General features: G+C 42.8%; 1 protein-coding gene across 3 annotated transcripts in view; it reads left to right on the plus strand.

Annotated features, from left to right (window-relative positions):
- The window catches only part of MTUS2 (microtubule associated scaffold protein 2), a 374,790-nt gene that overhangs the window by 44,176 nt on the left and 303,404 nt on the right, over nucleotides 1–27,210 (plus strand). The window contains exon 3 of one of the 3 annotated variants that reach the window (XM_047078256.1): nucleotides 11,376–11,573. The exons of 1 other annotated variant lie outside the window; for it this stretch is intronic. In XM_047078256.1, coding sequence (XP_046934212.1) covers nucleotides 11,376–11,573 — 198 coding nt within the window. The remainder of the gene's footprint in view (nucleotides 1–11,375; nucleotides 11,574–27,210) is intronic. One more of the 3 variants, XM_047078267.1, reaches the window with a different exon arrangement.

The following is a 27,210-nucleotide window of genomic DNA, read 5'->3' on the forward strand; positions in this document are numbered from 1 at the left end:
TTAGTCCATTTTTGAAATGTTTTTAATATGCCGAGAGGTAGTAGTCTAACATCCTTCTTACACACATATATATCCAGTTGTCCCAGCACCTTTTGTTGACAAACCATTTCTTTCCCCCCATTGAATGGTTTTGGCAGCTTTGTCGAAATTCAGCTGACCATACATGTTGAGTTTATTTCTGGGAACTCAGTTCTCTTTTAAGCTGTGTCTGTCCTTATGCTAGTACCACACAGTCTTGATTATTCTAGCTTTGTACTGAGTTTTGAAAATGGGAAGTGTGAATCCTCTAACTTTGTTTTTGTTTTTCAAGATCAGGGACTTTTTGTTTGTGTTCTCAAGAATTGGACTGTTCTGTGTTTTTTGAATTTCCATATGAATTTTAGGATCAACTTGTCAGTTTCTGAAAAGAAGCCAGCTAGGATTTTGATAGGGATTGCACTACATCTGTAGATCAATGTGGGGAGTAGCGCCATCTTAACAACATTGAGTGTTCTAATCCATGAATGCTTTCTACTTTTTTGTGTATTCTCTAATTTCTTTTGATAATGTTTTGTAGTTTTCAGAAAATACGTTTTACACTTTGCTTATTAAATTTATTCCTGATGTAGCCACCTTGAAAATATACCTGAACCCCCAAATTTATTTAGATTCTCATTTAGTATTAGGAAAGTAGGCAGGTAATTTGGATTTATAGTAAAACAAAATGAGATATTACAGAGTGGCCTTTTCATGAAATAGCTTTATAGTCTAGAGGCAGTGTATTTCGTACTTTTCAAGCACTCTGGTGTAAGTAAAATTAATACAAAGCAAAACCCAAAAACCCTCTACTTTGGTTCCGCCATAGAGTTGACCTTTGAACAATGTGGGGGTTAAGAGCACCAATCCCCCTGTGCAGTCGAAAATCTGTGTGTGACTTTTGTCTCCCCAACTATTTCACTACTGATAGCTGTTAACCCGAAGTCTTACTATTGACCAGAAGCCTTATTGATAACATACAGTTGATTAACACATATTTTGTGTGTTATACATAGTATATACTGTATTCCTACGATAAGTTAAGCTAGAGACAAGAAAAATGTTATACAAAATCATAAGGAAGAGAAAATACTTTTACAACTGTACTGCGTTTATTAGAAAACACGTATAAGTGGCTCCACACAGTTCAAACCTCTATTGTTCAAGGGTCAACTGTCATTGGAACTTTGCCAATGAAGGGATTGCATAGCTACCTTAGACAATGAAATGGAAGGCCCTCATTTGCTTCTCTTTCCTAGTGGGGATTGATGATGCCGCATACATACCTCAAGAGTGTGTAAAAAGCTTGGTTATCTACATATTTCATGTTTCTGGAGAGAGCAGAGCAGGCCTTCGAGGCAGGTCCATATGGATTGGGAGAGAGCAAGGAAAGGAGCTTCACTTGAAGTTTTTGTGGTTAGGGAGTAGGCAGGGTGAGTGGTCTGTACTCAGGCAGGTGCTTGTGTGGTTTGACTTTGTCATAGGCACCGAGGGGAGAACACCAGGCTTGCTTCTGAGCTTTCTTAGATGGGGAGAGAGGGAGAGCCCTGATGTTTGATGATTAAAATGTACTATAATTAGTTGAATTTGAACTTGTTGAATAAGCCAGTATAGTGCCGTCTGAGGCTTGCAGCCTGAGGCCATTAAGGAAGGTGAAAGTTCCATCGAATGCCTTGTTCAAGAGCCCAGCTTTATGTATTCTGAGAAACAAAATGATTGCCTTGTTTACTATTAGTCATGTTTGGAACTCCAAAAGTGGATAAGGACTGTCATAGTGGGAGCTTGTATTGTGGCTGTAGGAAGTGCAGAAACACGTGCCACCTTAATTTTATGTTTTGGGTCTCTGTAGTGCAGAAAGATTCTCAGAGGGTTTTTTAACTTTAAAAAGGGCAACCGTTGCTGCCACTGGCTAGACCAGACAGCCAGGCCAATGGCAATGGCTCAAGAGTATACAAATGTTCACATGGGACTGACTTTGACCAGAGCATCCTGTGTTAGAAGACTATCTGAGGTTTGTCTAAGTGTGCTGACCATTGGGTCGTATCCTGTTCAGGAACATCTTGGTTAAAGGATTAAATCAGTAGCTCTTAACAAGCTCGGTCGTGTGTGTGTCAGTTATGTTTCCACCTGGAAAATACACAAACTTTGCATTGCTGTTCATCAGTTGATCCCAGCGGACTCCCCAGGTAGCCAGTGGGTCTGGGGGAAGAGTGAACTCCTCTCGCACTGTGACATCAGGCAAGGGACTGAGGACAAGGAGGCCACCCCCTTCTGCGGGTGGGCTATGCCATAGGACCCAGGTTTGGTTCCACCCTGTAGCAAGAAGGCCAAGCTACCTCTGCTGAGTTTGTGAGCTTCTACTTCTATAACCTAAGGCATATTGGGGACCTTGGTGTGGAGGGCCACATGTTCAGGGCAGATGAGAGCTTTACTTTTTAGGGGAGACAGTATGTACCTAGCAAGTGCCACTCTCATATGGTGTCTTGCAGGACTGACGAGGGCAGTTTCTTACACAGAATCCCATGAGCAGCTTATAGCCATTATTGGTCATCTGGGGACTCTAGAAGGCATGAGAGGAGGTTGCTAAAGCTCCACAGTGAGAGCGTCTCCAAGGGCACTAATGAAAGTGTGTGTCGATTGCTCTTTGAGCAGATTCTAGAGCCTTTTATTGGAGGGGATCCCACCGAAGGTGAGCCAGTTTGCAAGTAACAGCATAAATGTGCTTAAGTAAAATTTGCAGACGAAGAATATTTTGCCTCCCGAACCCAAAAGAGTCTAAAAGATCCTGGGCTTCTTTTCATTTTTTGGATGCTGACAACATCACTAGCTGTTTCTTGACAGTCTCAGGGATGGAGTGCCCCCCAGTTTACCAAATAATTTTTAGGAATTTAATTAAAGTGGCAGGGCCTTGCGCTGTGTGTAAGACAGTGGCCTATCCCTTTTCAGTGAGCCTGTTTGCATTTATGTGTTCGAATGAGTGTGTCAGATAAGTGTCCTCAAAGGGAGATGTTATCACTGTAATGTGTGTGCACCTACGCTCCCAGAGAAAGGTTGGATCCAGTTGAGGTCTAGCCTGCAGAGATTGTGTGGTGGCTAGGCTGTTGAGCTAGCCCCTGGGTAGCCGCTGCATGAAGATGTGCTGTGTCTCTTCGGAAGTGAGGGAAAACAATGACTGAGGGGCCAAGAATGGGCCAGATTGGCTTGTTAAATGAACGGCAGTGGTCCTGTAGGAAGGGTTTCAGTTCTTGCGGGCCTCGCTTTAATGTATACCAAGTCATATCACTGCTTTAACTGTAGGGATGGCCTGCAGGGTCCCATTTTGTCAAGCCAAGTTTTTATGGGTCAAAAACTTACCTCTCGGGGCGCCTGGGTGGTGCAGTCGGTTGGGCGTCCGACTTCAGCCAGGTCACGATCTTGCGGTCCATGAGTTCGAGCCCCGCGTCGGGCTCTGGGCTGATGGCTCAGAGCCTGGAGCCTGTTTCCAATTCTGTGTCTCCCTCTCTCTCTGCCCCTCCCCCGTTCATGCTCTGTCTCTCTCTGTCCCAAAAATAAATAAACGTTGAAAAAAAAAATTAAAAAAAAAAACAAACAAACAAACAAAAAAACTTACCTCTCTTCAAACGTATCAGTCATAGAGTGTTCATGCCCGCCGTGGGATAGCGTAGGGCAATGGGTGCTCTGACGCTGGGGAATTTGGGCAAGATGGTAATTCTTATGGTTAGGGTGAAGCATATCTGGGTTTCCTTCATTTCTTGTTCAGTAATTCCCTTAAGATGATACAATGTTATAGGGGATACATTTTTTAAATTTAATGAGATCCCCAGGTAGAGCTGTAGTTTGAGCCCCAGTATTGATTAAAGGCACAAAGTTTTGCCAGTTGGTACATTTAAGGAGATGTTAAGATTAATTCAGAAGCTATGTTGTCAAGGTGCAAAAGTCAGTGCCCTTGTATCTTTTGGTGGATAAATTCTTTTAGTAAATTTTGGATTTCCATTTGGGTCCAGCTGTAGCCCTCTGTTTGCGTTTTTTGTTTATTCTGCCAAATCCGGACTTCTCTTCTTCCTTCCCCCACCACCCTATTCTTTTCTTTCCCCTTTGTTTTTACTAAGGATTCTCTCTTCTCCGCCTGTATTTCTAGATTTCCTCCAGAGAGCTTCAAATCAGTATCATCAGGGTTGGAGGCTTCCCCCATGGCTGGGGTTACTTTGTAGGATTTAAGGACCCCAGGCTTAAAGAGGATTCGAATTAACCCCTTTCACTATACTGCAGAGATGCCATGGGTATTTTTCTCTATAACCCTGAGAAATCAGGATTTTTGTTGCAACAGAGGCATAAGCAGCAGCAGCAGCAGCAGCAGCAGCAGCAGCAGCAGCAGCAGCAGAGGTATATTAGGGTCCTGCTGAGCCATTTGCTATTAGGAGTGCTGACCTCAGCACTTCACATAATGGCTTTTTCTCTTTTTTGTTTTTTACCCCTAATGACTGCTTTTTTCATGAGTGATCGCCCAGTGGACCTGTATGCAGCACAAGCTGGTCTTTTCCGCGAGTCTGGCGTCAGTTACGACTCCGCTGTAAGACGTGCAGAGAGGTCCAGGCTAAGATACATGACCCAAGGCCATGCCAAGGACCCCGCCCCAGTCACGTATTCCTGTCTCCAAAAAACCAGTTAATTATTGCAGCTTCCCCCTGGGGTCAGGTTAGTCCCTGACAGAGGCTCCACAGGACTCTCTAACGCGGGACAGAGCAGCATGCCTCAAAGCACGAGCTAGCCAGCCAGCAGCAACTCCAAGGGCATGTTTTCTGTTAGGCAGCAGAGCCAGCTTGCAAGCAAACCACGAAGAAAGGCCCCCCGTGATGGTGGTCACCGTCTCCGCATCCTGGTCATGCCACCTGTTGTTGTGGTCACCCTGAAGAGACAGGGTGGACCCCACCCCAAATTTGGTTTAGGTGTCAAGACTGACGATGCCAGACGCAAAGCAGTTTACGAGGGAGTTTCTTACTTACTTATTGAGGTGTCTGGGGAGAGCAGTGCTGGCCTCTCCCGCAGGTGTGAAATGACTTGAATGAGCGAGGGAAGGATCCTGGCTCAGCCTATCGTATTGTCAGGGGTTGGGGCGGGGGGGGGGGGGGGAGAGTGCCCTTGGAAGTGGACAGGGGCTTGTGTAGTTTCACTCTTCGGCCTCAGGGGGCAGCCCTGGGCTTTCCTATCAGCTTTCCCGGATGTGGGGCGCAAGGGGGCGGGGAGTATAAGAGGGGCGTGGGTTTTGAAACCTGATAACTCTTCGCAGTTAAACATAAAAAAGGGGAATCTGACAGTCCTAAATATTTTATCTTGTTGATGTTGTAAGTGAAACTTTATTAATTTCACTTTTGGATTATTTATTGCAAGTGTGTAAGAAATACAATTGACTTTTATATACTGAACTCGTTTATTCTAATCGTTTTTAGAAATTTCATAGGATTTTCTACATACAAGATTGTGTGATCTACAAAACGAGAAAGATTTGCTTCTTGTTCCCAACCTGCGTGGCTTTTAATTTTCTTGCCCAATTGCCCTGGCTAGAACCTTCCATAAAATATTGAGTAGAAGTGGTGAAAGCAGACATCTTGGCCTAGTTCTTGATCTATGGGAGAAGCATTTAGTCTTTTTCCATGAGTATGGTGTTAGCTATGCATTTTGTTTTCATCCACTCATCAGGTTGAGGACATCTTTCTATTGTTTCTGGTTTGTTAGGTGTTTTATCATGAGATGATCTTGTTATTGGTCAAGAGATTTTTCTGCATCTATCGAGAAGGCCATGTCGTTTTTCTTCCTGTGGTACAATACAATGATTTCCATGTTAACCCAATCTTCCATTCCTGGGATAAATCGCACTTGGTTACGGTGTGTAATACTTTTTATATGTAGCTGGTTTTAGTTTGCTATTTATTTGGTGAGAATTTTGCATATGGAAGAAATTATTTTTTTTTCTCACGATGTTTTTGTCTGGTTTTGTTATCAAGGTAACGCTGGCCTATAGAATGAGTGTAGAAGTGTCCTCTCTCTCTCTCCCTCTCTCTTTCTGTTTCTCTGGAATAATTTGTGAAGAACTGGTGTCAATTCTTATTTAAATGCTTGATAGAATTCTCTCTCAAAGACATTTGTGCTGGGCTTTTCTTTGTGGGAAGTTTTTGGATTACTAATTCAATTTCTTTGTTGTAAGTATATTGAGATTTTCTATTTTTTTTTTCCTTTGTGTTTTTCTGGAATTTGTTCCTTTCACTAGGTTGTCTGATTTGTTGAGATATAGTTGTTCATGATATTCCTTTATAATTCTTTTTATTTTTGCAAGATTAGCAGTGATGTCCCCTCTTTCATTCTTAATTTTACAAATTGAGTCTTCTCTCTTTTTTCCTTGGTCAGTGTAATTAAAGGTTTGTCGACTTTGTTGATCTTTCTAAAAACCAACTTTTGATTTTGTTGACTTTCTCGTTTATTTTTCCATTTTGTTATATTTATTACCATTCTAGTATTTATTATTTCCTTCCTTCTGCTCAGACTTTGTTTGCTTATCTTTTTTCAGTGTCTTTAGATGGACTTTTAGTCCATTTAGTCCATTTAGATTTATTTTGTTGCTGTGACATCTTCTTTTTTTTAAAGTTTATATATTTTGAGAGAGAGAGGGAGAGAGAGGGAGAGAGAAAGAGAGAGAGAGAGACAGAGGGAGAGAGAGAATCCCAAGCAGGCTCTGCGCTGACAGTACAGAACCTCACAAACCATGAGATCATGACCTGAGCTGATACCAAGAGTCAGACACTCAACTGATTGAACCACCTAGAAGCCCCATCATTCTTTTTTTTTTTTTTTAATTTTTTTTTTTTTTCAACGTTTATTTATTTTTGGGACAGAGAGAGACAGAGCATGAACGGGGGAGGGGCAGAGAGAGAGGGAGACACAGAATCGGAAACAGGTTCCAGGCTCTGAGCCATCAGCCCAGAGCCTGACGCGGGGCTCGAACTCCCGGACCGCGAGATCGTGACCTGGCTGAAGTCGGACGCTTAACCGACTGCGCCACCCAGGCGCCCCCCATCATTCTTTTTTAATGTGGGTATTGCAGGGTGCTTCAGTGATATTCACTCTTATGGCCAATCTCTACCATTGGGCAAATCTCTTAGTCATTCTCAGAGTCAAATCTCAGAGTCATCTCAGTCAGACTCTGCTGGGGGGTGTGGTAGGGACAGTGGTCTGTCCCTCTAGGAGTGGCAGTGGCAGTCCTGATTTACAAATGGGCGCTAGGCGGGGGGGGGGGCAGTAGCTTCTGGTCTTCTCCCTTCACGTCTCCTGATATTGAACCTCTAGCCTACAAGTGAGCCAGGACAACAGTGATTTTTGACCTCTTGTGCCTGGGGTAGTGCCTCTGCCTTTTTACTTGGGACTGGGTGAAGGGTCCTCTGACCTCTTAGCCTCTTGCTTGCATGTAATTTAGCCTCTGCAACATGGACCTAGGGGAGGGATAAGGGTGGGAAATGGTGGTAGCCTGCGTCTCCCAGTGAGATATGGTACCTCTTGCCAGGGGGAGAGGAAACCTGTTGCCTTGGCCACAGCCACCCACATGAGAGCTGTCATCATGCTGAGATGGACAGGGTTGCAGAGGAGGAAAGGAGTGCATTAGGCTCAAGTGCCGTCCAATCTATTTTTACTGGATTTAGTAGATTTCATATGTAAATGTTTCTTTATTCACTGTATGCCTTTGGAACAATTTCTAGAAACTGCAAGTGATTGTTGTTTTTTGAAAATAATTTTTACTGGGGCTAAGTAATTTAAAGTATTTAAAGTATTTAAATTTAAAGTATTTAAATTTAAATTTTAAAGTATTTAAAAATAATTTTTACTGGGGCTAAAAATTACTGGGGCTAATTTTTACTGAGTGGCTAAGTCGGTGAAGCATCCCACTTTGGCTCAGGTCATGATCTCATGATTCACGGGTTCGACCCCTGCATCAGGCGCTCTCTCTCTCTCTCTCTCTCTCTCTGCCCCTCCCCCACTCGCACCCTGTCTCTCAAAAAATAAACATTAACATTTTTTTAATAAAAAATAAAATAATTTTTACTAATAATGGTTGTTTCACTGGAGAAAGTGTCCAGGGAGCTTATGCCACCATTGTGGAAGAGGTCTCTCTTATGTGTGCTCAGTTTTATTTAACATTAATTGTTATCATTTGTTTACCGAGGGCTTATTATGCACCTTGATAGGTTATTTCTGTCAATATTCTTAAATAGCCCAAGGACACTGAGTAATTGAAAAAAACGTATTCCTCTGACGTGCTGCACTTGAAAAATAGTAAGGAGTGCACATTTTTCTAATTAAATTCCTTTTATGAGAAACTAAGATTAACCTAAGGCACATTCACTCAGAGCAGCTGAATGTAATGCACAAGAGCACCTTTCACAGGGCAAGTGGGCATGTCATCTTCTGTTGACCTTTTCAAAGTGTGGTCCAGGCACTACTGAATGAGGATCGCTGAGGTACTTGTTTAGAAGACTGAGTTTTGAGCCCCAGCCCAGCCTAATTCTCATGCAGAGAGACCAGCGCAGGTATTCAGCTCACACACAGGCTGCATTAATGTGTGCAAGCTTGACTACTGCAAACTTCAGCTAAACTTGATAGAATAATAACGTCAAAACCACCGTGCTAGACATGGGTGGTTTCTCAAGAACAGTAAGACCTGCTCTTCCAAACCCCAGAGGTATGTAAACTATTTGTGAGATTTATCTGGTAGAAAGAGAGACCGTTGGATAGTAGCTTGATGTATAGATTATATAAAATTTAGAAAAATTATGTATACTGAGAGTTGGGGCAAGACATACTCCCTCAAGTAGCCTACACACGCGCGTGCGCGCGCGCACACACACACACACACACACCATGTGCCTTTATTGGAAGGGAGAGCTGGACTAAGGGAAAGTGAAAGCCTGGAAGTCACTTAGAGCCTTACTTCGCGTGTACTTGGGTCCCTGCGTTGTTGAGTCCTCTCTCTACATGTTCTGCCGCTACCTTTCTTCCGATGGCACGAACAATCATTGAATATGGGTAAGGGTAGGGTAGGATAAATTCCTCCTTGAGCATTTTCCATGCCCTTATTGCCTTACATAATGATTTAATAAACTAAGTTTTCATTCTTAAATATTAAATGAATGTTTACTACGTGCCAAGGTTCTCTGTTAGAAATTTTGAACTTTCCTTCATTCCCAAATATGGGTTTGTTTTCTTGGGAAAAAAATTAGTCCACGTTCTTCTCATGTGACTTGATGTAACCTTAGGTCAGTTATTGATTAACTGGGCTGGGAAAGAGGTTATATATAACCAAAACTAGTATCCAAATGTGGTGGGTTTAGTGTATACTTACTGTTGAAATTGCATCTGATTTTTTAGCAACTCTTTTACTGTTTTACAGGCACTGTTCAAAATTGAGTTGGTGCAAACTTACTGTGAAGGTGGTATCTGATATATGGGGATACTTTCATTGTTCTGGGGATATCACCTAAAAGTACGCAAAAGGATAGGAGAACAGTTGGAGGCGTTGACATGGCATTTAATTGCTGATGCAGAAGGGCCATTATTACTTATTAAGCAGTGATTATTTCTCATCATATTTGAACGTTTTTCCCCCAAGCATTAGGACAGAACTGAATTGGGAATACTGCAGCCCCAGCTCTCTGCACTCACCCAATTTTTCCTCCTCCTCCTCCTCCTGACCCAGAAATCAAGAAACCAGAGTTGTGCGTATTCTGTTTTCACGTGGATGTGCAACTGGCTACAGACTCCCTCTTAGGGAGAGCTCCCGGTAGAGGAAGAGGCACCAGTGGTCCACCGAGGCATCTGTTGGTTCTCTAAAGATTTCCACACATAGATCTGTTTCTAATGTAGACTCTTCATTGATTTTCAGATGTCGTTAAAAAAAAAATAAATGGCTTCTTTTATTATTAGTTTGCAACCTGGTTAATCTTTTAGTAGATAATAAAGAGTGAGGAACGCTGCTGAACGGTCTGCATATAAGCACTCACAGTAAATACGGCTGCAGCTGAAAGTTCCTAAATGGCTTGACTAGAAATTTATATAGAATATTAGGACACTTGCCCCTTTTTCCTTTTTATTATTATTATTTATTTATTTATTTATTTATTTATTTATTTATTTTTAATTTTTTTTTCTTTGAACGTTTATTTTTGAGACAGAGAGAGACAGAGCATGAACAGGGGAGGGTCAGAGAGAGAGAGGGAGATATAGAATCTGAAACAGGCTCCAGGCTCCGAGCTGTCAGCACAGGGCCCAACGCGGGGCTCGAACTCATGGACCGCGAGATCATGACCTGAACTGAAGTTGGATGCTCAACCGACTGAGCCACCCAGGCGCCCCGCCCCCTTTTCCTTTTAAGGACTATTAAAGGGCATTTGTGTGTGATAACATTCTGGTTCTATCTGGTATTGAAAGGCTCTTTTGGTGTGGAGATGATCATTGCAGCGGCTATGAACGGAGCCTGATTCAGACATCATCATGCTGAGATAGTAGATTTATAACATGATGTTTTATGATTTCGAAATTAGCCGGCTTTGCACATATTTGGGAACTAATTTTAAGCTTAGTTTAATTTTTGACTTTTAGTTTAACATAAAAACCCATCGTGGAAAAAGAATTTAAAAAGCCTAGTAGTTTTAACTAGAGCATCTATCAAGTTCTGTTACAAGCAGTAATATTTGTAATATATCTTTGAGGCCAGTTTTATCATCACCAGTCCTTCCATTGGTTCTGAAGTGTTGGGTCAAGTGCCCAAGGTTACACAGCCAGTAAATCATACAGACTGGATTTCAATCTGGCCAGTTCCCCAGTTTATGCTCACCTCATTCCTACAATGAACGGAATGCTAGCAAACAACTCTTTTGTGCATGCTTCTATGATTTCTCACCAAGTGTTTATAATTGCTGATGAATATTTACCACAAGGGCTCTGTACCCATTGCATGTCAGACTTTGAGGTGTATGTCACTTTCACAGTTCTAGGGTAGCTTGCAACAGTACAAGTTCATTCCATTCAGCATCCTAAACACTGTCTACCTTTATTTATGGCCATACAATAGGGCTAGTTGTGTATTCTTTTCTCATCTGCCTGCTGCCTCTCCTCCTGTGTAAGTTCTCTGAAGCTCCCAGCCCACAGCGAGGAGCTTTTCTCATAAAGATGTATTTGTGACTATGCTGAACCGCACCGTACAACGTCAATTGTGTTCAGTTTATGATAGAGTTAGATTACTATTCATAGTCTGTATTCCTCTGTCTCGTTGTCAACTGATTTTTTTCGTTTGTTTGTTTGGTTTGGGTTCGTTATAGCAGATTTAAAGAAAGCCTCCGGTTCAAATGCTGCAAAATCCAATCTACCAAAATCTGGACTTCGTCCTCCTGGATACTCACGTCTCCCAGCAGCCAAGCTGGCGGCGTTTGGCTTCGTGCGGAGCTCCAGCGTGTCCTCGGTCTCCAGCACCCAGTCCGCGGACAGCGCGCAGCCGGAGCAGAGCAGACTGGCCAACCGTAAGTGGGCGGGGCGGGTGGGTGGGGCCGGCTGCGTTGTTCCCTGTGGGACACGCCCCTAGGACCACACCTGGGCAGGTGAATGGGCATATGGGTATAACGGCTTCATTTCTTTGTGTTTGAAAGAGTTGATTTGACTTCCTATTATATTATATTATATTATATTATATTATATTATTATTATATTTTATTTACTTCCTTAATCTACCATTGTTAGGACTTTAGAAAATGATCTACTGAAGGAAAAAAGGACTGTTTGGCACTATCATTTTTTTCAATTATGAGGAATTAGAGTGCCAGAAAAAGAATTAAATCTAGAAAATGACTTAACCAGGTACTGATTCCAGGAGCCCTTTGCTCATGGATTCTATGTAAGAAGTCAAAGAAAGATCCAACACAGGTGTTCCCATGTTGTGCTATCATGAAGCATATTATGTATTAGGTATTAGTGGTGAGAATCCTTTTAGTCACCTGGGATTACCTGTCATGGCTTCATTTTGGTGGAGCACTTGGCTGGATTTCTCAAAGTTAACTAAACAGTGTTAAAAATAGAAAAGTAGAGCTGAGCTTCTTCAACTCTGCCCAGAAAAGTCCCCATTGGCGGAGTGAGGCTACTCTAGGCCTGGCTCCCGAGACTGATGTTGGAAGCTGTGTTTTAAAGTATGAATTAAGAGTCTCAGAGCAAGTCACAAACAGCCACCGTTCTAAAGGAGATCTGGAGGCCGCCCCACTGACCTGAGCCTTTGATGACCAAAGCCCCCATCTCAGCCTGTCAACTTCAAAGTCATTGTTATTGGATCGGGAACCATGACATTTCGGACGTTGGTTAGCAAGAACTGGCCAGAGGACCAGGGAAGTCTTAGAGGTTTTCATGTGGAGTGCTGTTCGGGAGGGATTACAGTAGTTGAATCATGCTGAAGTAAGTAGTAAGAGAAAGAAACAGAGGGCAAGACGTGGTATGTGGGAGGGGAGAGGTGGAGAACAAGATTGATTTATATTATTTTCTAAATTTCTTTTCTCCGAGCTTGCTCTTTCTCTATCCTTTCTTGGGTTCACAGAGATGACGCATGGCACATTCATACCTGCAAAGTCCTAAATTTTGGTCTACCTAGTTATTCCTAAAAATAATGCATTACCTTTTCCTTTATCTTGATGTGTTTGTAAGCAGTTTCTGAGAGGTTTTTTGCTCACTTGGTTTCCTAAAGGTGCTGCATCTGAGAACTGCTTTCACACAGGAATACACTTGTCATTAGGGATTTCATCAGATTCTCAAAATCTGAAAGAGCTCTTTGCAAGTGTGTAACTCATATTTTTCCATGTGTGTGCGTATTGACAATCTGAAGATTTTTAAGTATAGGAGCAACTATTTGTCATCTTTTTTAGTAGTAAAATCCCTGGTGGCATGTTTCTCTTTTTAGAGGAAGCAGCATGAGTGATTAATAGAAGAAAAAAAAAAGTACTTTTTGGTATATATCTTTCCGAGGAAGTAGTTAAGGCCTTGGTTTCTTTAAAAAATAAGAATCATCTCGGGATGATTGAGCTTCGTTCCCATGGTAGCAGTTTTTGCTAAAGGAGAGCTGATAGGTGTGGACAGAATAATTCCAGGTGTGCTTATGGCATTTCTTCTCACATCTGCTTGAAAGGATGCTAGAGAGGGACACCCTGAGCACCCGGGGAGGCAAGAGCCATTACGTGCCAAGGAAAATAACTCCTACTTTAAAGACTTCATAGTAAAATAATAAATTAATTATTAATACATAATTATTAATATGTAATGCATTAGTTATTAATACATAATAAATATGCATTTAGAATTCTTTTCCAGTTTTTAAAAAAGCAGCATTAGAATTGATTTGCCACCTAACCGTGTGTAAAATTTATACTTCACCAATAACCCACAGAAAAATCTCTCATTTATTTGAGTTGATATCTGAGTGCCATTAACCACCTGCTAATACTTGTTATTAGATGTAATGTCAAAAATTTTGTGTCTGTTCTTTAGTGGAGGGATGATGCTGTGATGACAAGGATTAAGTAAAATATGAGGCACTCAAAAGAGCCAAAAGTCCTTAGATCAAACCACAGGAGCAAAGCTTTGTTGGTTCAGCTCATGGAAACAGCTAGCATATCAGAGCTGGTTCCTTTTTCCTTCTTGGAACATTGGTCTTTCTTCAAACAGTACATTCACGTAGAATTGCGTTTAGGAATACCACAGTAATTAGGAATTATATTATGGCACAGTAGATGTCTCAAAATCTGAAACATGACTCTAATAAGGAACTGTTTGAAAGTGCGCAGCTCATATTTTTAGATACTCATGTGCCTATAAACAGTCCGAACAGTGTCCACGATGACCGAAGCATGCTATATTTAGGACACTTTTCAGTGATTCATTATGAACTTAGTGTTTCCTGGATGACTTTGGCTTCGCTACAGCTCGCTCTCCCTGCGGCTTTTCTAAAGGGTCCTGAGGGGCAGGTGACAATGAGAGTGGAGAGGAGAGACCCCTGGGCTCCCCTGGACCTGGGTCTCGGCTGTTGGGTGTGGAATCTACTCTCCACCCTGGACTCTGGTTCTCTACCGTATCTTCAGGCCCACTGGGCACTAAGTCAAGGGCCCTTCTGTGTCTTTTTACCTTTTCCACAAAGTTTTGACAAATGGAGCAGACACAGAGAAATGAATTATGCCTGTATGTACTTAGATCATATTACTTCTATTATGAAGCCCTTTGAAGAGACCCTAAAATCAGGGTATCTTGGGACCCAGTCCGCCCCCTCATTTTAAAGCTGGCAAACTGAGATCAAAGTGACTCATTCTGGCTCCTGGGCCAGTGTTCTTCTTCTGTGTAGTCCTTAAAGTTGCCACATAAGGTGAAGAACCACCCATGATTTAAAGTCTTTTCTTCCTGTTCGTGAAGCAAGTTAGAGTCAGAGTGGCCTGGAGGGACCCTGTAGACTGAACTCACCTTTCCCCAATTCCTGGGTTGTCAGCCAGCCCCTGTGTAAACACGGAATGATAGAGAACATTCCATCTTGTGAAGAAGCTGCCTTTGAGACAGGATAGCTCTCGTCACGAGGCAGTGCTCTGTGTGGGTTCAGGCTGCCTCCCTGTAATTGCCAACTAGTCACTCAGTTCCTGTGGACTGGTACAGAACCTTGACATTCATTGTATTGCAGGTGACAGCCCTCCCAGCGCCCTTCACTCCTTTATAGGTTCATCACGTGAAGATTGTGAGGCTGCTACCTTTGGAACCTCAAATAAAATACCAAATTATCCTAGTTAGCAACTCACGGCTTTTTTAAAGATTTAAACTGAAGAGAGACAAAGTAATTCCCTAACTTAAGCTTAAACTTTAAATCATATATTTGAGCAGGTCTGACCCAGTGTGTAGCTCATAATTTTTTTTAATAGTTTTCAGAGACCAAACCAAAAAAAAAAAAAAAAAAAAAAACAACAACTCCAACTTAGAGAAGAAAAATTACTGTGGAATTTAGTGCTGGTAATGTATTAGAGCCTAAACTATATCTAGATTGTCAGATTTATCAGCAGCTAGCTGTAGACTTGATTTTCCCAGTGGATAGGTACAATTTAAAGTTAAACTTTTGGAGGGTATGGAGGGGAGTAGGGAAACTTGAGGATTTCATGAGTTAATCATTAATGAAAATAGTTCATATCACCAAAAGATAGAATAATTTCTATAAGAGGATCTTATCTCATTGTGTATTCTGAGTAGCACCTAACGTGTTGAGTGCTCGAGAAATAAGAAAATCTCTATCTAAAAAGAATATGATGTAGACGGTGGTATTTGCAGTGGTCCCTTATGGTTTCCCTCCCACTTCTTCTCCATTCGAATCTGCCATGTGTTCTCCATGGGGTGAGCGAAGACCAGAACTCACGAGACAAAGAACTTAAAAAAGTAAAAAAAGAAAAATGAAGGCTCTCTTCTTGTTTCTTTCCCTGGTGCAGAGAGGTAGTAGCGTTCGGGGAAGTAGGAATACAGCTGGCGAGGTGGACGGAGAGGCTGACATTGTATAAATCATCACGACACAAGCGTATATGTGCCTCCAGCCTTGAAAATGATACAAAGTTGGGTAATTGTTCCTGGCTTGGGGTGGAGGGTTAATTTCTGATTGGGGTGATCGGGGAGTTTCTCAGAGGGGTTGTATTTTGGGAGGCGGAGACGGGCTCTGGGAGATCTTTTGTAGGAGAGCTATTGGTGCATCCAGAAAACCCCCTGAATTTGAGGGGTTGCTATACGGCACATCCCCTCATGTGCCTGCCAGTTCCTCGTAGAGTCATCTGTGTTCCGTACCCCGAGGCCTTATGTGCTTGAGCTCCCCTAAGTTGTTCTCGCGACGCATCTCTTCCAATTCTTTTTTTTTTTTTAAGTTTATTTATTTTTGAGAGAGCAAGAGAGAGCAGGGGAGGGGCAGAGAGAGAGGGAAGGAGAGAGAAAACCCCAAGCAGGCTTCGCACCGTCAGCGCAGAGCCCGATGCAGGGCTCAGACTCACAAACTGTGAGACCATGACCTGAGCTGGAATCAAGAGTTGGACACTTGACTGACCGAGCCACCCAGGCACCCCTCTTCCAATTCTTTAGGCTTCCCCGTGTTCATCTTGTCCATACTACCAGCTCTTAGCCCTTTGAACACTCTGCCGACTCCGATCTGCCGCCTCAACCTCTCTCTGGAACCACTGACCCACATTTCACACGACGCCGAACACCTCCAACAGGCCGACCCAAATTGCCTCAAACTGAACATTTCCCCCAAGTGAATCTTTTATTATCGTTTCCAGACCGGTACCTTCTCTCACGGTCACTCTGTTAATGATATCCGTGATCTGGCTACTGAGGCTGGAAATTTCGGGATCAGCATTTCCTCTCACCTTCTTTTTGTCGTCCTTTCTATTCAGTGATCACATCTGGTCCATTCTCACTCTCTCATGTACTCCATCCTCTTTCGTCTGCTCACCTTACTTTAAATCTGTAGCACCTCTCACCTAAGCCATTCCCACTGCGTCGTCACTCTGTAATCCTTAGCGCATGTGGTCCTAGATCATTTTCCCTTCCCCCCCGTTATGATTGCTCCACGGTGCCCCTGCGCTTGCTACAGGTCCTTGCTGGACGTTCTAGAACCCCCGTGATCTGCTCTGGCAGATCCCACACACCATCGCCTCGTGTGCACCCTCAGCTGGCCAACCAGAACCGTTCACTTTTTTCTCTGAGGGCTTCGTGCTTTCCTTTGTGGTGTTGGTGTAAACCATTCATCCGCGTAATGCTCTCCCCCTACTCCCAACCAAATTTCTCTGTAAGTTTTGCAGGCGTAATTCAAATACCACTTCCTCTCAAAAATCTTCCTTCATCTGTGAACCAGAAACCATCTTTTCTCCTGAGAACTCCTATGGCCCCTTGCTTGGATCACTTCTGTGGATTATCACACACCGGCTCGTGGTACTTACTTGTTTCTATGCCCTGTCTCCCCTACGCATTGTCAGCTCCCTGAGGATAGCAGCTAGGTCTTTTGATAATTTTAGTATCCTTCATGTTATACCTAACACGGCCTTGACAATAGTACAGTGTCAAGAGAAATTCTTTCCCAGTGGAAATTCTCTATCATTTTCTCTTATGTAAGAGTATGGAGCAAGAGAGATCCCTTGGAGGAACCTGAGCAGCTTTCAGAAGTATCTTGTCCTGGGAACTTATTTTCACTTTATTAAGACTTTCATGGGTTTTCATAGTTGGCGAAGTTCTTCATCAGTGTGGGTTTCATAGTTTTCTGGAATCTCTAAAATGTTACTTCTATGGACTATGGTGTACTTATGGATAATCTGTACAACTCAAAGAGTAGAAAAGATAATAGGTCATTTAAAGTATAATTATATTCAGAGATAAATCATCATGTAGACTGACTTAATAGTTTCATAGATCTCTAATAACCTATATATCTCCTTGCCTATAATTAGCCACTTTAAAAGAATTGGCATAAAACCCTACCATTGAGGCTTTTCATGGGAGAATTTAAGAGTCTTCAAAATTAAATATCTTAATTGGAGAGGTTAGATATTTTCATTACGTTTTAGAGTTTATTTTTTATTTAAGTACTTAGTAGATGTTTTTTTAATTATCAAATAGGATTTGGGTTCTGGAGATAATATTCTAAACTGGAAAATCACTAGCCTTTTTGGAAGATTAATCAATGAAACTAAGGGTTAATAGGAAAGCTTTTTGTAATGTTAACTTCAGCATTTATGCTCATGAATACCATAAAATACATTTACATAAATAACACTTTTGATTTTCTGTATCTGACATGAATTCAAAATAAGTTCAGAGTTGCCAAGAAGTATTATTAATAACTCCTACTAAAACAGTCATTAATCTATTTCATGTTCCATTGGCAAGGAGGGAGTCATTTTTTATTCATGGAGAAAGGAGCTGAAAGGGACCTGTGAGGTCAGATTTCAGAGAAGCTCTTGCCTATTTGAGATTAAGCCTTATTGACATCTTTGTACTTCCTTTTCAAAACACTCAAATAATTATCAGGTCCACCTGGAGATGGGATTAGAGCGTGAATGTATCCCATTTTGTTTTTTAAAAAGTTGACCATTTTTCGTTGTAAGAAACGTAAACTGAAATTCCGGGGATAATATTTTTATCATGTCTAGTTGAGCTGCCCCATTTTTCTTGGCTGTCTGGTTTTGTGACTGTCAGATTGTCCACTTTCCCTTCCCCAAACCAGCCCTCTTTCAGCGTCTGTGTGGGATAAGCCCAGAGCTCAGCACTGCAGCTCTTGTGACTGAGACACCATGATCTTATTCTAGCAAAGTTAGAATCCAGCAGAGAGACAGGAGTGTGAAAATAAATCCACGTAGGGAACTGAGAGTGTGGCCATGGCTGAAGACTGCATAGCGTTTGGTGGGTGGGTGGTGGGTGGGGTGGAGGCATATAAAAGGGGGAACACCTAACCCTCCTGAGTTGGGGGTAAGGGTAAGGAAAGCCCTCACGCCCTTTATCCCCTCCCCTGCCCCCCCCCCCCCGCCTGTCTCAGCACCACTGCATTGTATCTTCAGATCTCATTATTCCACATTTTAGGTTATGACAGTGTTCTGGCTTTGCTATGAAATAATCTGGCAAAAAAAAAAAAACCCTCCGAAAAAAGATTAAAAAAGATAGGTAAATTGTTCATATTCCTTGAAGCTGGATGATGGAACTATGAAGACTTATTGCACTATTTACTTTACTTTTTTGCACTGTTTACTTTTTTTCCATAAAAGAAGGTTAAAATCTCATCTCCCCCCCGCATTGGCTTTCATTTCTGAAGACACCAGATAGCATAGTGGTGAAGGAAGTAGGCTGCTTGGGTTTGTGTCCCGTCTCCACCATTCACTAGCTCCGTGACTTGGGGCAAGTTACTTTATCTCCCAGGGCCTCTGTTTTCCCATTGTAAAATAAGAATAAATAGAAATAAGTGTAAAAAACCACCAGAGGATTGGGAATATTAAATGGAATGGATGAAAGGCAAAGTGCTCAGAAAAGGGCCTTGAATATTAATAATGATAATGGCTCAATGACCATTTCCATTCATTGGCCGTGTACATAAAGTTCTATGTTGAGAAGGATTTAAAAGCTCATTTGGAAAAATGGCCCTGATGGATTAACTGTGTCTGGCATGGGAAAGTGGTAATGATAACATATAAGTCAGGGAGATGATGTCTATTTCATTTCTAAATTTTTATAATCCCCTCTGTCATGTACGGTGAATACCTCTCTGAACATTAAGATGAAACATTTATCATTTATGCAACATTAAAGGTGGCGGTTCTAGAAGTCGATCGGTAGCTTTTCATGGGTATCTCTTTTGGGCTTTAAGCTTCACGCTGTTTGGAAATTCATAAAATACAGGCAAGGAAAGTCTTGTTTTGTTTTCTTTATCTAAAAGGGTTCTGCCATGCCCTTAGCATGTTATCATTTTAAGGAAACACATTCATTTGGGTTTCCTTTAAATGAAACATATTTATGCAAGGTGACTAATTCATCGCACATTAATCTAAGCCGATGGCATTTAAAACCTCTGCTCAAAATAGAAACTGGGAGTTGGATCTGATTTTATTTCTGTGCCTTTCTAATGTCTGTAGGAAAAAGTGGGAACATTCGATTTTGTAGTGTATAAAGAGCTTCACGCAGCCTCTCGTTTCGCTAGAGTCTAATTTCCATTGTACTAGGGTCTTACTTTGTCAAATATCTCAATCCGATTTAGGTGGGCGGGGAAAAGAGAAGAGTGAGAACAAAAACCAAAATAAGCTTCTCATTTTCTCTGGAAATGAGGAAGTCAAACACATGTCACTGATGGATTTAAATACCTATTTCCCTGGAATCTGTAATTATGTAATTTAAAGTGTTCTTTATAAGGAAAAAATAGAATCGTTTTCACTGACTCTTGCTGTTAATTTTCCAGATTCTTCCCACTCAGTTCTTTTTTCTTCTTTCTTTGCTTCCTTCACGCTCATTTACAAAGGAGAACATGGTTCTTCTGAATACTATGCAGCATTGCCTGCAAGTGAAAACATTTTCTTTATTGCTTAAGTAACATCTAATTTATCCACCTAGACTCAGCTGTGTGGACAGAACTGTTGGAAATCATCTTGTCCCTCAAGAGGTTTCTAAGTGCCATAGTCTAAGCGTGTTCTAGCTTATTCAAGATATTTAATGAAGAAAGGATCCTTGGACTGTGGGAAGGGGTCAAGATAAGAAATACGCCATGCTTGTGTGCAAGATATGCATCAAAATCAGCATTTACGGTAATAGGACAATTCTGAGGAAGGTCGGTTAACTTCACTGGACTTCAGTTTTTGTTATAAACTTGGAAGAGATCGAATTAAATAAATTGCCCACTTTTGGCTCTCAGGAGCTAGGATCCTGTGGCTTTCTTCTGTTAAAATTATGCAGCCATTTATGATTCTGAAGTGGTGAATAATCAGAAGTGTATTGGGGGGGCGCCTGGGTGGCTCAGTCGGTTAAGCGTCCGACTTTGGCTCAGGTCATGATCTCACGGTCCATGAGTTTGAGCCCCGCGTCAGGCTCCGTGCTGACAGCTCCGAGCCTGGAGCCTGTTTCAGATTCCGTGTCTCCCTGTCTCTCTGACCCTCCCCCCGTTCATGCTCTGTTTCTCTCTGTCTCAAGAAAATAAATAAACGTTAAAAAAAAAAAAAGTGTATTTGAGAACCATCACTATGATAATTGTGAGCCAAGTCATCTGGACAGGGGAGACCGGGGATGAGCTTAGAGTTGCTTTCCTTCTGGCCAGACCTCACTTCTGTTATTTTTACCCTGCCATGGGAGATCGAAATTTCAGAACACTAACAAACAGCAGCTCGGAGGTTTTGCTGCCCCGCTTTTTGTCTGTAAAATGTAGGGCTGTGAGGTTCTTGGAAGTCCCGCTCGCACCCCTGTACTCTGCCTGATGCCACACATCTCAGATTATTGGGCTATGAGAGATGGGAAGTGTGGGGGAGGGTGTTTTCATACCTTTTATTGCTTTCAGCTGTAGCAGAAATGACAGGTCAGGGGTGACCTTCCATCAGGACACTAACACCATGAAAACATGACTTTATACTGGAAACGATCCACCAGATGTTAGGCCTATCTCCAGTGATATGGTGGATCACGCTTCTCTCCAGCACCTCGTCCGTGTTATACTGTGAGTTAGAGCAGCTCAAATTCCAGAGTGAGCATATACTGTTTCTCGGGAGCTTTCTTTGAGTCGTAAACTAATATTTAAATACAATTCCTTGAGGGCACCTGGGTGGCTCAGTCGGTTGAACGTCCACCTCTCGGTTTCAGCTCAGGTCGTGTGCTGATGGTTGTGGGATCAAGCCCTGCACTGGGCTCCGTGCTGGGTGCGGGGCCTGTTTGGGATTCTCTCTCTCCCTCCCTGCACCTCTCCCGCTCGTGCGCGTGTGCACGCGGGTGTCCTCACTCTCTGAAAATAAATAAATATTTAAAAACAAACAAACAAATACAACTCCCTGGAAACAGAGGTGCTGGTTGAAAAGGGTTGCAGGGAGCCTCAAACCATCTGTGCCTTTCCCCTTCCCTGTCCAGTCTTGCTGTACCAACCCTAAGAGATTCCACGGATGACAATTGGAAATCACTCGTTTTATGGCGTAGGTGTCCAGTTGGCTCAGGAACTGGAGACAAAATTCACTACTGTGATGAAAAAGGGGAACATCTTTTTTTCTAAAATTAAAAATCCTAATTATTGTTGGCAAGAAAAGCATTTTCTTATTTGTAGGTTTGTAATAGGATCCTCATGTGTCCCTAGAACATGGCCGTCCAGTAGAACTTTCTGTGATGATGGAATGTTCAATGTCTGTGCTCCTGAACCGTTGTAATATGGCTAGTGTAACTGAGGAGCTGACTTCTAAATTGTATTTAATTTTAATGACTTTAAATAACCACTTGTAGCTAGTGGCTCTCCTGTTAGTGAAATTCTAGATTACATTATCAGTTTGGATTTTCTTAAAGATATACAATTATTTTTTAAGTTTATTTATTTATTTTGAGAGAGAGAGAGAGAGAGAAAGACTCTCAAGCAGGCTTCGCACTGTCAGCAGGGATCCCCATGTGAGACTCGAACTCACGAACTATGAGATCACGACCTAAGCTAAAATCAAGAGTCAGATGCTTAACCGACTGAGCTACCCCAGTGCCCCAATATAATAATATTTCTGATCATAGCATCCTTCAGATTCATAATAACTAATGAAGATCTCCTACTTGATCCCTTTCGTCTTGTATAGAAGTTATAAGAAGCTAAAAAGAAATTAGGGCTGAGGAGACTTTCCTCAAACCATAGATGCTGCCTCTACCTCTGACTAGTTGTTTCATAAGTTCGTACAACTGACCATAAGACTAGGTCATAGAAAGTGGAATAAATTGCCCATAGTGATGGGGATCAGAGTCATTATATTAATGTACAAATATAAGAGTACGCATAATTTAACATTTTGCTTAAGATACTTTCTCAGAATGTAGACATATTAACTTAATCCCACTATATGCAGACAGGGTTGGATGGTATCCAAACTAAAAGGGAAAAAAATGGGAGAGAAATATATTAAGTCAAAGGAAAGCTGGAGGGGGAGGGTAAGGAAGGAAGGTGAGGGGAGCGGAGTACGGATGGTAATATATCTGTGGTGGGAAATAACCTTGGTTATCGGGTTCCAGAGCTATCAGTACTCCATCAGCCTCTTTCTGGTTTCCTCGAAGGCTTCCTGTTCCACCGCTCTCCTGTCCTGCCTCCCCGTGAGGTGGAGACCCAGAGAGAGCTAACCCAAAAGGCCAAGGTCCAGACAGTGTTTTGGAGGTCTCGAGATGCAGAAATGTGTATTTTCAAGCCGGGGAGATGCTGGACTAGTGAAATACTGTTCAGATGGTCAGAAGACATTCTTAAGTGGGTGCTTATTAGATAAAAAGAAAACTTCATTTTTGTGAAACGCAGATCTCACCCTGTGGAATTTTCTGTGCAGATGATAGGACTGTTAAATCACGTTAGGTACCTTACGTTGTACATTCTTGGACAACAGCAGCCTGAATTGAAAAAAAAAAAAAGAAAAAGACAAAATGTGAGAGAAACATACAGTATAAATGAATTGAAATATAGATTTTTATCTGCTAGCAAGTCACGAGCTGAAATGGAATATTGTAGACATTATTAAGAATGTCTAGATCCCATTAATGCTATTACCGCTGTTATTATGTGTCTATTCAGCCAGCAGACATCAAAATTTCTATCTGGTGCGTGTGAGAACTTTTGGGTGCTAACCTGACATATTCTGTTGAATGTTCTTGACACAGTTGAATGTATGCAGGTTTTATAGGAGACAGTTTTACTTCCTTTGGTGGTTTCAGTAAAATAGATTCACTAGCTGGGGTTTGAATATCATCGTGCAGTGTATGCACTTGTGAATTTGACATTGGCATTGAAAGTTCTTTTCTGACCGTGTTATGTAAGGATGATTTTGACCAGGCTGCGAGCCTACCAGGCACACGCTTCAGGGTAACCAATCACCAGAGTCACAAGACTAAGTATTGTTCTTTGTTTTCCTTTAAATTTAGTTGGTCTTGTCAAAAATCACACTCACAAAAGGAGAACTGATGGAAGCCTTGGAAAGATTGTTTGTATACGCTGAAGATAATGTATCTTTTGCATCTTGTTTATCTAATCTGTCTTTCATAACTGGATAGGCAAATGTAGTTCATTGTGGTTTTCTCGTCCCCTGTAATGAGCAAAGCAGTGAGGTGTAAAGAGGCCTGAACTGGTAGCCAGGGATATACAGATTCTAAAAAAAGTCTCATCATGTTAAGTAGAACAATGGGATGTGTGTGTTTTTTCTCCTCGGTGGTTGTAGGGCCATAACAGAATGTGATCTCCACCGGATCTGGAGTTTCTACGGAGTCATTACTGTTTTAATGTGCAGGTGTCTATGGATGATGTGCTCTCTTGAACTTGGAGCACACCGAGGCATAGATCAGAGGTGAGCCACCCTCCCGTAAGTCTGCTTCCACACGTGGCTGGCTGACCCCAGCATCTCTCTGCTGCGCGAGGGCTGCGGGGGGGTTCAGTTCAGACACAAGCTTTTCAAGCAACTCAGAACTTTGTGACGACAACAGAGATACATTGAGAATAATTAAACACACAAGATAGTATTAGATGCGTTCCCTTTGTATTCTTTTTACCCCAAATACACATAATACATTTAGATGAGATGGAGAAGGTTTTGATATAAATGTCTAGCTCTTCCTCCCCAAGGAGCTGGTGAGAACCCACTCCCAGTAGAGCGAAGGCATTGCAATTTTGGTTTGTTACGTCAAGGCTCGTAGTCTGTGGTTTATTTATGTACCTATTCGAAGTGGACTCAAAGCAAAGCGCTCTGTTGCAGTATTGCTAAGGAGGGTTACTTCCCCAGTAAGTTCTGGAAAACTCCCTCTCTTCCTGTTCTCTTCCACATGGCAGCATTTCTTGACCGTGTCCATGACGTTTGCTCTAATTTGAGTGCTTTTTCCCTTTCTGTGTATTGCGCTTCCTGTGGGCGAAGAATGGAACATTTTCTAATCTTTTTCTCATGGAGCTTTTTAATATGGGTCTGCGGTAAGGATGGATGGATTCCTCTGACAGAAACATGGATGACGCGGCCACTGCATGTCGCATCTCCCTGCTGCCACTCAGGGGGCCTTCTGGTTAAGCACACCCTGCCCGGCCTGAGCAGGTACAGGGCCTCGTCACTCTTACCCCCCGTGTGTGGCAATAGAGGGCCACCAGCGGCTCCAAGAGCAGAGGGGAGGGTTGCCCTGCTCTCCTCCACATCTGTGCGTAACTGCCCCGGTGGTATGGTGGGGAGATGGGGCTGGGGGTGGTGGTGGGGGGATGGGGGAAGGTAAGTATTGGCAGATACTGGTGTTTCTCCTTCCCCACGCTGGGTTTTTAGGGTTGGCTCCAAAATATGTGACCGCACTAACGCAGGGATCCTCGCTTGTTTTCTTGAATGTGTGTGTGTGTGTGTGTGTGTGTTTGTGTGTGTGTGTGTGTGTGTGTGTGTGTGCATAGATGGACATACGAGTGTACACAGACACCCTCACTACAGGTTTGCCAAAAGCCCCAGTGAAGTCTCCCCCCACCCCCACCTCCCGCCCTTGCCACATGTAAGAGTGACAGGAAAGCAGCCACCCCAGCATCTCCTACCACAGCCACTGTGACAGAAATCTGAGGCGCCCATCTTTTTCCTAGCCCTCTTCATTAGAAACTGTGTGTGGCAGGGAGTTCACAGCACAGACAGCCTCAGCTGTCATCTGCCAGCACCTGTTTCCCTTGGCCCCTTTGATTAGAAAACAGAAAATGCCAGCGCATCTCGGGCACTGGCAGCCCCAAGGTGGGACTCGAACATTGGCGCTGACGCAGGAGACTTCCTTTGCCACCAGGAAGGTATGTTATTAAAGGCAAACGAGGCTGGATGGGTCCTGTCGAAACGGCTTCACTGAACAGATAGGCTAATTCAGCCAGAGGTCAAGGAGCGGTGTTTCAAGCAGTTGCTGCTACGTTGGGTCTAACAGTGGCTCTGGAAGTGCATGAGAAATGTGCCATGTTTTTCGGGTTTTTATTACAGTTGAGGAAGGATGTGCTCACTGGCTAGAGGGTGGTTACTTGTACAGGAAGTGCGGGTTCCCTTTGGTTAGTCCTTGGCATATGCCTTGTGCACCTTTGTACCTGGCACTGTCTTCCTTCTCCACGTGTCTTTAGTTGTCTGTTCCTTGTTTACCATCACAGAAGCCTAGAACATCCGCACTGGCCCCTTAGGTATCGTTCATGCGGTCATGATCACTCCTCAGAGGAGGATATGGATGTCGGGACAGGAGAGCTGACTTTTATCACCATCCCAGCGTGAGTTAGTCATGGGCCGAGGGCTGGAACTTAGCTTTGATGCCCTCATCCCGTGATGCACACCAGGGCAAAAGGCACTGAATGCTGCCCCGGGACCTTCTGGAGAAAAGTGTACTTGTTCCAGGAAGAGCTTGAGCCCAAGGATCAGGAGATTCCAGCATTGAGGTCCTACCACAGGAATTGGCAGCGACTAGAATCGCCCATTTCCTGTGATGCTCCCTTTGCCAGGTATCAGCAGGGAGCTAGCTGAGTCCAGCTGTCCTCAATGCATGGGACCCCACCGGCACCGTGTACCTACTGGTTGAGGTTCCCTGTGAGCAACTCTCAGAGGCCAGTGGGGGGGGGGCGGGGATGAGCGTCGTGTGCCCAGCACAGAAATTGAGGGGACTCCGTGTTCCTCAAAGACTTCTGGGGAGGCAGGGAGGTGGAATGAAAGATAACGGGTTTAGGAGAACGCAGATCTAGGTATGGACGTGGGCTATTCCCCTCGGAATGTGCCCCGTGTCCTGCCTATAAAGTGAGAAGTAGGACTGTGGCTTCTGAAATGCCTCCTGGGTTCTGTGTCTCTGGTCCCAAGACCCAGAGACAGTTCTCAGGGTTCCCGTGCCCCTAGAACGGGTTTGCTCCTTCTCACATTTTCGTTCAGAAACCATAATACATGTTCCTTTATCACACTAGGAGGCCATGCAACTTGTGTTATCTCTATATAAAAACTGTCAGTAAAAATAATTACAGAGCTATATACTTAAAGCACTAATGTTGCATTTTCCTACATAAGAAAATCTAAGTTATTTTGCTAATATTGCTAAGAGGATAAAGTCCCGAGTCTCAGTAAATGAGTATACAACAGGCCAGTTTAACTGAGAGAAAAATTGCTCAAAAACTAACTTTCGGGACGCCTCGGTGGCTTAGTCGGTTAAGCGTTGGACTCTCGGTTTCGGCTCAGGTCGTGTTCTCAATGTTCGTGAGATCAAGTTCCACGTTGGGCTCTGTGCTGACAATGTGGAGCCTGCTTGGGATTCTCTCTCCCTCTGCCCATCCCCCATGCATGCATGCTCACGCTCGGTCTCTCTCTCTCTCAAAATAAATAAATAAAATTAAAAAAAAAAAACTTAAAAATAAATATTGGCAGGGTTATATTGATAGCTTTCTTGCTGTAATTTGTATGTATTTCATAAAAAAAGGTGTGGGGATCGTCT

This window comes from Lynx rufus, unplaced genomic scaffold (assembly GCF_022079265.1).
Source record: "Lynx rufus isolate CCGP_SWC_20201006 ecotype Redwood Valley unplaced genomic scaffold, mLynRuf1.p SCAF_1, whole genome shotgun sequence".
Lineage (NCBI taxonomy): Eukaryota > Metazoa > Chordata > Mammalia > Carnivora > Felidae > Lynx > Lynx rufus.